The sequence below is a fragment of the Alligator mississippiensis genome, chromosome 1 (assembly GCF_030867095.1).
Source record: "Alligator mississippiensis isolate rAllMis1 chromosome 1, rAllMis1, whole genome shotgun sequence".
In the NCBI taxonomy this organism is placed as follows: Eukaryota; Metazoa; Chordata; order Crocodylia; family Alligatoridae; genus Alligator; species Alligator mississippiensis.
Window position 1 is genome coordinate 470,630,285 of NC_081824.1, and position 12,138 is coordinate 470,642,422.

Genomic DNA, 12,138 nt, shown 5'->3' on the forward strand with positions numbered 1-12,138 from the left:
CTCTCTGGGGTGGTTGCTTATTGTCTATCAAGGTTTCTTTATTAAGATCCCAGGGGAATCATAGAGCTGGAAGGGACCTCAAGGGTCCTCTAGTCCAGCTCTGTTCATGCATGTAGGATGTACTCTTCCTAAAAGCTGAAGTCTCTCGTGGGATGGGAACCTGTCACCGGGGGGGTTTGTGCAATATAGACTAAGCGGCAGAGCTGAACGGGCCCTCATTGCTGCAGGACTGGATGTGCTGGGTAAGAGTCTGCTCAAAGCCCAGTGAAGCTTAAGGTTTCCACTGATCTCACCTTTCTTCTGATGCAGCAGCCCAGGCTCGACGCTTGCCGTTTAACACCTGGTTAGACCTGCTCCAAGCAGGTCGGCTGAGCCCGCTAGCACCAAGCGAGCCAGCGCTCTGCTTTGGGGGTTCGTATTTGAAGCAGGCTCAAGAGCTGCGGTCCCGTGCGGGCTCTCTGTGGTCTGAGAACTGGGTGCGCTCTGGACCGTCAGCGAGGACTTTTCTCCCCTCCATCTCCCAGCCTTTCAGGCCCGTTTCTGTGTGATGCAAGATCCCTGCTGTTTGTTGTTGTTTCAAACGTGCTTGGAGGAGGCTAAGCGCTGTACCAACCTCATTTCCCCTTTGCCATTCACTTCCAGCCCTGCCCTGGAGGATGCCGATCGACCAGGACTGGGGCCCATTAGAGAGCTCATTATTTCAGCTCGCCGGTCTCACCGCAACTCCTCCCTTGGCGCGCTGTGTTGTGTGCGTTGGTAGCTCATCATTTTCCAAGCCAGCGATTCCCCGGGGCTCCTGCCTACCTGCTGCTTTTATCCTCTTTTTATTTGGACAGGATTGTTTTCAAGCCTGGGGCAGCAGCTAGCATCCTCTTCCTCCTAGTAACCTGGACCGGGTTGTAGCCATTAGGGGATCTGGCCAGATTCACACCTTAGTGAGAATCCAGGTTTTTAAGGCCAGAAGGAAGCACTGGATCCTCTTGTCTGACCTTGGGTGTATCACAAGGTTGCTAGAATTTGACTCGGCCTGGTTGAGGCATCCTTTTTAGAAAGGCTTGCAGAACAAGAGGGGAACCCATCACCCTTAATCAATTTTATGTGGCTTAGCCCAGAGCTGTCCAGCTGGCAGCCCACGGGTCATATGTGGCCTGTGAGGGGTTAATCTTTGACCCCAGGTTCTCGCCTGGCCACCCCTATTGCCCTGGTTGCAGCAGCAGCCACTGTCTCCGGGCTCCCCCCTTCTCCAGCTTCTGCTTCCTGCCCCAGGTGCCACGGCTGTGACAGCTTGGGGTGCCAGAGGAGCCTGTGGCGTGGGATGCCCATGTGGCTGAAACGCAGGAGACCTAGCCACTGTTTTTAGCTCTGCTAGTGGCCTGTTGAATGACAGTGCCCACCTCTGCCTCAGTTTCCCCATCTGTGAAACAATGCCGATGTCAGGTGCTTTGAGATCTCCCTATGGCAAGTGCTCTGCCATTGTTTTCTGTAAGCCAGGGCTATGGGTTTAGGAGCATTGCCGTGCCTAAGAGAGCGCGTGGGGACCAAAGTGGCTGCGGAGACCTAAGGAGACAATAACCATTGTCATCAGTGGGCTAGTCTGACTCCCCGCCACTGGCAGGAGCACACGCTGGGATCACACAACCCCAGACAGGTGTTCGTCCAACTTCTTTTTGAATTTACCCAAGGTAGGAGCAAGGACCACTTCCCTAGGACTGGCATTTGAATGCCACAAGCGGCACACCATATTCTCCACCTTTTCAGACTCAGGGCACCCTTTGCTGTGCTAAAGGCATGCCACGTGAGACTTGAGGCACCCCTTGGAAAATGCCATCTCGAAGTTTATGCTCATTGCTTGACGATGTAAAAATGATAGAGCAGTTCCTCTGTTGCAAGGAGCTCAGGAAGACCGCAAGAGGTCAGAGTATTTTTGACGCTGCAGAGTCCTGTTTGAAATCTCTGGCTTTATCTTGTGAATTGGGTAGGTGTTTATATGCATACCTTTTAATGGCTCCTTTAAAAGGATCGTGCAGCACCCTGGGGTACTGCAACACCCTGGCTGATAATCACTGCCTTACATTGAGTGCTTCCTTGCTCCATGCTCCTCCCAAAATCAGCACAACCGCTCGTGACCTGCGGGCAATGTGCAGTAAGTATGAGACACCGAGTAGTTCCCATCATTTTCAAAGCTGCTAATAGCAGCACTTCGAGCTATTTCCCCTTCGCTGTGTCTGGGGCAGTTAATGGAGTACTGTACCATTAATTTACAGACTAAATACATTTAAGTGGCTTGTGCACTTAACCAACAAGCTGGCAACCCGTTTTGTCTCAAAAGAAACCCACCCGGATCTAGGCTCCAGGGTATGAGGAAATGTTCACCTAGATAGTCAAGGTCACCGAAGGAACAGGTTGGGGGTCTCAGGCCAGATTCTGCCCCAACACTGGTTTGACTCCATTGATCTCACTGGGCCTGGTTTAAAATCATAGAAAATCATGAAATCATAGAAAATGAAGGTTGGAAGGGACCCCAGGAGATCATCTAGTCCTACCCCTTGCTCAAAGCAGGACCATCCCCAACTAGAGCATCCCAGCCAAGGCTTTGTCTAGCCGGGTCTTGACAGCCTCCAAGCCCGAGAGACCAGAACTGGACCTCCTGCGCCCACAACTATTTTAGATTGGGTGGAAAATGTCTGCACCTCCCTGGGTTTTGAGAGGACCGATAAACAGAGTTTTTTCGATGGGGCTGAACTGGGGGACGAATTCCTCCAAAGGAACAAGATGGAGCAGCACTGCGTGTTCCCCCAGAGACTGGCATTTCATGCACTTTCCTTTCCTCCCCCCAGGTCCCTGAGAGGCCTGTTATGGATGTAATTGGGAAGCAGCTTCCGACTCATCCTCTGCCTTGGCAGAGTGCATGTGTCATGCGCCACGTGCCTTTGAGTCCCCGGGGTTTCTCCTCCTAGCAGCGGGTAGAGAGCCGCGGTGACTGGGGCGAGCAGCAGCCCCGTGCGTGCATTGGTACTGGGGGCTGCTGTGATGAACGCTACCGAAACGCTGGTTGACCAGAATAAGGAAGGTTGGAAAAGGGTATCGGATGCACCTCTTCCCGCAAAGCCCTACAGGAATATCGGCCCATGGTGGCATTAGCTCAGTGGCTCTCAACCTCATGGGACTCAAGGTCCCCCCAACTCCGTAGCTTTTGTGAATTGAGCGTCAACCAATTTCAAAAGCTAATTCATAAATTACAGGTGCTTAGCTCCTTGCGAAGGGGCCAGGCAAGGACAAACCTGAGCCTGCACTTATGTGCTTAGCTTATCTGCTTATGTCCTCACAGATCAGGGCACCTTTCAAAGGATCTGGTGGCACCCCAGAGTGCCCTGGCACCCTGGTAGGGAAGAATCCCTGCATTAGCTCCTCGGTGGATTCCCTCTGTGTCTTCAAGGGGCTGGGAGCATTTAGTTGGGGGGAAACTAGTCAAGTGAGTCTAATGCATCTGTGCTGGGGTGGCACATGCCCCTGAGATGGCTTTCTATGGATGCCAGGGGGCCTGGCATCCGACCTCTTGGCCACTTCATGAGGAGGATCCTGTGTCCGGTCAGATTGTCCCACATTCAGCTCCAAGAGGGGACGCCGTGAATGTCCTGCCTGGCACTTCCCTTTCCTCCACTGGCATGTCCACAGGACGGGGGTTGTGGCTGATGTGTCGAGGAGCTCAGGGGTTTGCTCAGTGGAAGTTGGACTAGGATTCAGCACAGGGTCATGTTCAAACCCTCGCCGAGGGGTGCGCTGTGGGGGGAAGAGCAACTCTCTAGCAAGAGCAGCACTCCGAATGCTGCCGCTGCATTATTTAACTATTGCTTGTAGCTTGAAATCTCAGTGCCGGGCAGGGGAAACGCTCCGGACCAGCACAGTCCCCACTCTGACCCACCGTGTCCTGCCCTGTTTCATTGACAAGTGAGGAGGTAAAAGACCAGTGGCAGTTCAGATCACTCTGCAAAGTCCTTGTGCCTTTACTGTGCACAGCACAGCTATGGCATTTTCTCCAGGGTAATCAAATACACATTTAACTTGCAAACCCCTGGCTGGTTGAAAAGTTGCTGCGAAAGCTGTTTATGTGCTAGCACACCAGCGGAGCAAACAGCAGAAAAGGGGCTGGTTTCTTCGACCTCACGTCTGGTCCTGGCTCTTTTACATAGTGAAAACATGACGTTCTCCAAAGTGTTCACGGTCACATGATGCAGGACTTTGAGCTCCCAGTCTCGGTGGCTTTTCACGCACGAGCTCTTGATTGTTTTTCTTATTCTTTTCCTTTTTTTTTTATTCTTTATTAATAGGATCTGAGAGCACTTTTGCCCTGTTGGTCCAGTGGCGAATGATGAAGGGTGGAGTGATGCTGGTGCATGGCTGCATGTCAGCATTGTGCGTAGTAGGGCTTTGCAAGTGTTTCGTTTCGAAGCTGCTTCGAGCTCGAAACAGCAAATTCGAAATCAAGCGAAAAGCTTCAAAACGGCTTGGAAATTAAATGAGGGCACTTGAAACTGTCTCTAGTGAGTTATGGAATAGAGAAGATCCCACACAACTTACTGATTTGTTTGATGCACTGGCTGGGGGAGTAGTTAGCTACTTGCACGATTTCACAATGATTGCACACTTAATTCATACAACACAATTTTATTTTAAATTTCTTTGTTACGCATATAACACTGTTTAGCTTTAAGAAATACCACAAACATTAAGAACACAATAACTACATGTATCAGAAACAATGCTCCAAATGCACTTCTTTAAAACAATTACAATTACAACTAACTATATAATTTGACCCAGAAAAGTTATTACTATATTATACTTACAATCCTACAATTCAGAGAAGCCGAACACCTAGATATGGTTTCATTCCTCAGTAGTACAATTTAATGGGTTGGCCTCAGTAGTACGGTTCAATGGGCTGGCCTCAGAAGTGATAGGAACAAGTCCCCTTCCTTCGGTCCCACTCAGGCTTCAGCGTGAACTAAGAGATTCGTGTTCATGGAGAGGGTGGTTCAGGTGATTGGTCTGATCCGGCCTACATTTGCGATTCTTCCTTCGTTGTTCTGCAAGTGAGGTTACCTCCAAATTGGGACAGTAGGTTACAGGTTTTATTGGGTGAGTTGCCGTCTTGGGCCCCTCCTACCCAAACCTGTCACTACTCCCAAATTTGGGCTCGGATCTTACTTTACAGGTTCTTTTGCTTGGCAATCAGTTTGTGTCCACTGACTGTTCAGTTTCTTTGGGGGATTTTCCACACCACTGCAGTGACCTCTCTTTCCAACCTGTTCAAAAGCCCCTAGAATTTGATCTCTCGGGATGTTTGCTTAAGGGTCGTTTTTAAGTTAACTTTGTTAAAGGCCTCTAAAGATAAAATTCAAGAACCAGGACCTTCTGCACATAGGCCAAAACAATGGCCTAGATAAGAAGATGAACCTTGCTTTTTTCCTAAACTGGCTAATGGGCATTTATTATAAGCATTCAAATATTACATTCAATATGACAGAAAGGTTTTGAGTTTCGAAGCAGCTCAGTGTCGGGAGGCAGGAGGGAGCCAGGGCTGTGCTCCACCTCCCAGTGCCGTGCTGAGCTCCATAGGGCTGCAGAGCCACTGGGAGTGCAGCCCTGGCTCTCCCCTGCCTCCTGCCACTGGGCTGGATGACAGGAGGTTGCTGCTGCTGCCTAAGGCCAGCAGCAGCCTCAGTCTCTCCTGGTGCTGGGTGCAGGATGCGCCCAGCGCCAGTCCCAGGTGGCAGCAGCAGCTTCCTGTCATCCGATGCAGATCCGAGGGCCCGCGCTGCCAGGAGGAGTCCAGCACAGCCCTGCAGCCCTCCCTGAATCTGCGCGCCGGCCGGCGAGTGTCACGAGTTTTGCTTTTTGCAGTTTGAGGTGCAGTTTCCAAGAAACCTCTGCACCTATCTCCTTGAAACTTGGCAGACTTCATGCCCTCAGAAGGGTCTATACGATCCCTGTAATTTTCATCTAAATCGGGCAAGAAAGGACAACGTCTTAGGCATTTTTGTAATTCCCCATGATAGCCTATAGGCAACACGTCGAAGCAGTTTCGACGAAACGAAATGGGACGGTGCTTCGAAACAAAACGCAACAGTGAAACGAAACACCGTCCCGTTGAAACGGTGAAATGGGAGTCGAAACGAAATGATGGTGTTTTGCACAGCCCTAGTGAGTAATGAGCTGATAATACTAGGATGTGAGGCTGTGGTATCCTGCATGGTGATACCGTGCCCCATGTTTCTGTCACACGCTACACTGCTCCGATGTTTGAAATGCGGGCCCTTTGATTGTCCCACAATGGGACAGGACAGACTCATCGGCATCAGGACTGTCCCGTGATGTTCACAGAGCATGGAGCCGGCGCACTTGCTCCCACCCACGTGGGCAAAGTCCTGAAGATCAGGATCCTGGCTTGATGGGGCTGGCAGGCACCTCAGGAGGGCAGCACGTCCACCCTTTGGATTGCGGCAGGATCATTCCTGTCGAAACCACCCCAGCCAAGTGCTCAACTAAGCTGCTCTTAAACACTTCCAAGGATGCAGACTCCACAGCTTCTCTAGTACCCTGTTTCATTGCTGAATCGCTTCGTACCGAGAGAGCCTTTCCTAATGTCCAACCTGAATTTCCTGTTGCAATTTAAAACCATTACTTCATAGCCTGTCCCCTGCCGCTACAGAAAACCAGCTATTCCTACCCTCTTTGTAACCACCCTTCAGGTATTTGAAGACCACTATCAACTCCCCCCCCCCCCCAATCTTCTCCAGACTCGGTCATTCCAGTTTTGCCAGCCCTTCCTATACCCATGAGTCTTTTGAAGCAATGAAGCCACCTTAGGGCCGCGCTCAACATTGATCCCAGTTTCCTCGGGCCCGTTCATTGACACGGGCACAGGGCTTCGTTTCCAGATTTCATTGCTCGCAGGGCAAGAGCGGATGGGGCATCCTGCCTCCCCCCCACCCCAGCTTTGCCACGGTGGCCTGGCTGCAAGAGCCCTCGATTCACTATAAACAACTGTGCTCCAGCTTGCACGGGAGCGGTTGTCAGGGAGCTTGACATCAGAGATCCCTTCCCTATAGATTAGCGAGCGGTGGCAGGATCTGCTCCTCCTCTGCAAATGAGACGAGAGGGCACCCAGAGGAAACCCCCCAGGGCTCTTTGCATCATTGACCCGGGTTGCCTAGCACCGCTGGGAGCGGCGAGGCGGGGCGCCGAAGCTCTGGGCTGGCATTTTTTTCCCCAGGGCAGCCCATTCGGAGAGTCAGACGCTGCCGAGAAGTTAGCCGGGGAGGAGAGAAGCGGAGGCGATGGCTGCCGACGCCTCGGACCTGGAGCTGCCCTTCGTCCTGGACGAGCAGCTCACCAAGTGCATGCGGCTGCGGGTGCAGAGCCTGCAGCAGAGGAACGAGCGGCCGCAGGACGGCGAGAAGCTGCTGCGGCTCCACGAGTACGTCTACCGGGTGGACTTCGTCCGCCAGCACAACCTGCGCTTCCTCCGCTGGAGGGTCCGGCTGGGGAAACCCGGCAAGGTCACGGTGGCGGGCATCTCCCAGCACTGGACCCCCGACCTCACCAACCTCATGACCCGGCAGCTGCTGGAGCCGGCTGGCATCTTCTGGAAGAAGCCGGGGGGCAAGGAGGTGGAGTACAACGAGGCAGACGCCCAGGAGTTCGGGGAAAGGCTGAACGAGCTGGCCAAGATCCGCAAGGTGATGTACTTCCTGCTGGCCTTCGCCGATGGCCTCGAACCCACCCACCTCAAATGCTCCATCATATTCAAAGGCTGATCCCCCACCACCCATCCTGGGCAACTCCCGGTGCCTCCTTGCCCCCGCCTGGGATCTCTCCCTCCGTGTTTCTTTCTTTTTGCTTTGATCAGTCACTTCTTTTTTTTATGAAAGGGACAGCACCACAAGAACCGGTGTCCCGTTGACAGGCAGCTGACTTTATCATGTTGAGATTAGCCAAGTAACAGTAAAGTGGATCCCCCACCCACATGCCCATGGAGCAATGCCCCCTGGTGCGTGCCGCAGCTTGCAGCTGATGTGATGGAGCGGGCTCTTGCTTTGGGAGCCTTCGGGCACCGTGTTGCACACTAGAGTTCAGCCCTGCAAGCTCTTCGGCCGAGCGAGGAGCAGGCACGCTTGTTTGGTTGCTCCATCTCAGCCAGCCACGGTCCAGTGAAAATACTCCAAGTCCCATCCACCCGATAGCCCTGTGAAGAAAGGGACGGCCCCAGGGAGAGCAGTACTTTGCATTTGAAGCTCAAAGCCAGCCTCTGCACAAGTGTTGAGTGATTTTATTTGGGGGGACACTATTCTCCAAGATGCCTCCCTGAGTCCCGTGAAGCATCTGCAGGGTTTGCTTTGCCTTCCGCTGGAGCTGCAGGGCTCTGCCTCTCTGAACATCAGGCTCAAAAGGAGTCTCCTATCACCCATGAAATGAATGCACCCCGAGCCCCAGGACAGCTGTGCAGACCCGGTGGTCCAGCCCTGGGCGAGAACTTGAGGATTTAGCCTGCTGTTAATCTCAGTGGCTCATCTCTTCCCTGCAAGCAGCAAGCGCCTCTCTCTGCCTTTGCATTACTGGGACACAAGCAGAGCACTGTTACTGCCTGGGGATTTTCCTAGCTGAAATCATTTGGAAAATCAATCCACCACAGCATCCAGAGCTGGAGAAACTCTGAGAGCAGAAGCAAGAGGTTTTCTGAACATATATAACCCTTTATAGGCCAGGCCCAGGTGTGAGTCTTTTTCAGTGCTCCCCCTTTGTAGAATACATGCATGTACAGTACAGGTATATGAAAGCACAGAGAGCTATATTAATTAATAACCTGGTGTACAGTGCTGTGACTTTGGACAGGATGTTTCAAGCCATAGGCTAAGGCACTTCTTCTGTCCCAAAGAGTCCCCTGCTAACACTTAAACTAGGCACAGAGCTTTGTCCTAGGTGTCCACAGAAGCTGCATGGTCTAGAGGGAAGGCTGCAGGGTTGGAAGTCAGTTGATCATGGTTTTCCTGGCTATACTGCTGTCAGTGGGCTGCTCTGTGCCTCAGTTTGCCTCATCTGTAAATTGGGGGTGGTGCTATGTTACCCTCCTTTGTCAAAAAGTGCAGGAAGTCTAGGGAAGTGCTAAGGATCATTATTGCTGGTCCCCTGGTCCTCAATCAAGGTGCACCTGAGAGCAAGTGTTTGGAGGACGCAGCATTAAGAGTTGTTCTAAAGCTATATACTCTGCATGCAAACCAAGACCTCGGAAGGGTCTCAGTGGTGACAAACCCACCTCCGCTTCATCCTCATCACTCGCGGTTCCTCTGATATAGGAAAGTTGCACTGTAAAGGAGGGGGAAGAGTTCGCCCCTTTGTCAAAAGTGAGGTTGGGACTTTGTGCCAGACGACAGTGGAAGCAAGTGGAGCAGGAAGCACTGGATTTCTTGGCAGCGGTTTGGGGCAGAAACATGCTGGAGAGGTAGGCATGTTGGGGCTACCCCACCTGTCCTGGGCTGCAAAGAGATGCATTCCCCACAGTGCTGGGAGGCAGACTGGTCCCACCAGGAGCATGTCCATGGTCACCCCTGTGCTGCTGCAGAATTTGGTGGCAGCCTGCATTCATTCGTCTCCCGCTCTGCATCTCACCTGTCTCTGTTCACAGCCAGGCTCTTGTGCAAGGGTGCACCCGATCGACAGGAAGAGGAGCCTCCCATCTTTAGTCCTGGAGCCCTGGGCTATGCTTTATGTGAGTTTCTAATAGAAACCCACTATGTGTCTAGTGTCACCCTCACCCTGTCCTCCTCACCCTAGCCACTACAAAGCCTTGGTCACTGATGCTCTGGTCACAGCTCTGTACGGGTCCTCTGCTGTTCCTTCATTGACTTCCACGCTGCTGGGTGTGCATGTGTGTGCAGTGCAATATAAAAGCCTTGTCCTTATGGATCCTCTGCAGCAGAGACTGTGTGTGTCTACCATTGACCCAATGTCTCTGTTTAAAATGCCCATAGCATATACACAATAAAGGAGAAGCCACCATGTGTTTCAACCCACAAGTATTTTTCTAGGTGATTTTTTTTTTTCCCCCCTCCCGGCTCCCTCTAATAAATCACAAAGTTTGTAAACATATCGTGTAGAGCAGGGGTTGGCAACACACAGCCCATGGGCCATGTCTGGCCCGCGGAGCCACTGGGTCCTGCTGGCAGAGCTGGGGAGCTTTGCCTATGCCCGCTCCTGTGCTCATGTTCGTGCCAGGCAGCAAGGAGCTACACTGGGGCTCGACAGCTTCCAGCTGCACCTGCACCACCGGTGCTTCTCCCAGCCCAACACAGGTCGAGTGGTTTCAGCAGTGCATTAGTGCCAGGGTCTTTCCATGAGTCCACACCAGAGCCAGGCAGCTGGGAGCTGCATCTGCACTGCCATCACTCCCCCCAGTCCCCTGTGCCCTGGCTGCAGCCTGGGCACAGCTTCCAGCTCCCAGCTGCCTGGCCCTGGAGTGGGAGGTGAGGAAAGCCCCCCCCTGCCACTGATGCACCATCGGAGATATGCGGTCCATGTTGGATTGGAGCTGAGTTATACCAGCCCGCAGCCTGAAAAAGGGTGCTGGCCCCTGTGTAGGATGCTTATTTGGATGTTTAGGCCTTTTTGATGTGTGAGTGTATGTGTTTGTGAGTGCCTAGGTGTGTCAGTTTATGCAAGCTGAGGATCTGGCCACGTGCAAGGCCTTGACCTTGTCCAAATCCTCTGCAGAGGAGGGTTTCACCCATACTCTCCCCAGATCTCACATGATAGGCCCCGTGTGAAACCTTCCCCGTCAGAGCTGTGGGCTCCCCATGGGAGAGCCCTGCTCCTCACCTGCTGGTAGGAAATTACATCCTGTTATTCTTCCTTCCACACAGGATCATTTCTCCAGGGTCACAGATGTCTTGTCTCCTAATTGGTAATTTTTTAAACGGGGAGGGTGGGAAAAGATCACATTGAAGATCAGGTCTGGGGACTCACATTGACGGCATCCCTGCTTTACTTACCCCACGCCTTCTGCTGGGAATCTTGATCCTAAACGGAGGGTCACGTGTCCAGGTTTTGGGAGCCCCGTAAGCCAAAGAGCCGGGACTGGGGAGGTGACTTACCTGATTTGTTCACACAGCACTCGCTAATTCCCATGGTTCCTGGGTGAACTCTCCAAAGCAGCCTCTTCTCTGACTGTGCCAAAGTCACGGTGAGAATAGAGGGGCTGTCCCAGGGTGAATGGCAGGTCAGTGATGCATATGTTGGCCCAGGTGATGCATATGTTGGCCCAGGTGATGCATATGTTGGCCTAGGTGACCCTGAGCTCCAGGGTGTGGGCTGAGGGGTAGGTCAAATTATAAAATCATAGAAAATTAGGGTTGGGAGGGACCTCAGGAGGTCGCATCTAGTCCAGCCCACTGCTTGAAGCAGGACCAGCCCCAACTACATCATCCCCGGCAAGGCTTTGTCAAGCCAGACCTTAAAAACCTCCAAGGCTGGATATTCCACCACCTCTCTAGGTAGCCCATTGCAGTGCTTTACCACTCTCCTAGTTTTTCCTAATATCCAACCTAAACCTCCCTTGCTGTGGCTTGAGCCCATTGCTCCTTGTTCAGTTATCTGCCACCGCTGAGAACAGCCCATCTCCATCCTCTATTGACCTGCCCTGCAGGTAGTTACAGGCTGCTATCAAATTCCCACTCAGTCTTCTCTTCTCTAGGCCAAATAAGCCTAGCTCCCCCAGACTTTCCTCATAAGTCCTGTGCCCCAGCCCCTGAACCATCTTCATTGCCCTCCACTGGACTCTCTCCAACTTGTCCATATCCTTTCTGTAGCGGGGGCCCAAAACTGGGCACAGGACTCCAGATGTGGCCTCACCAGTACTGAAAAGAGCAGAAGAATCACTTCCCTTGATCTGCCTGCAACGCTCCTACCAATGCAGCCCAGGATGCCATTAGCCTTCTTGGCAACAAGGGCACACTGCTGGCTCATACCCATCGTATTGTCCATTGTCCCCCCAGGTCCTTTTCTGCAGAGCTGCTGCCCAGCCAGTCACCCCCAGCCTGCACCGGTGCATGGGATTGCTCCCTCCTAAGTGCAGGACTTTGC

At 52.5% G+C, this 12,138-nt stretch overlaps 2 protein-coding genes across 3 annotated transcripts in view; both read left to right on the forward strand.

Moving 5' to 3' along the window:
* CAPN5 (calpain 5) overlaps nucleotides 1-12,138 on the forward strand; it is a 97,137-nt gene that overhangs the window by 60,737 nt on the left and 24,262 nt on the right. The gene's annotated exons all lie outside the window — the stretch shown is intronic.
* On the forward strand, nucleotides 6,785-10,149 carry OMP (olfactory marker protein). Its single transcript, XM_019479392.2, has one exon. It carries the CDS (start codon nucleotides 7,341-7,343, stop codon nucleotides 7,818-7,820), a length of 480 nt encoding a protein of 159 aa, XP_019334937.2. The 5' UTR covers nucleotides 6,785-7,340; the 3' UTR covers nucleotides 7,821-10,149.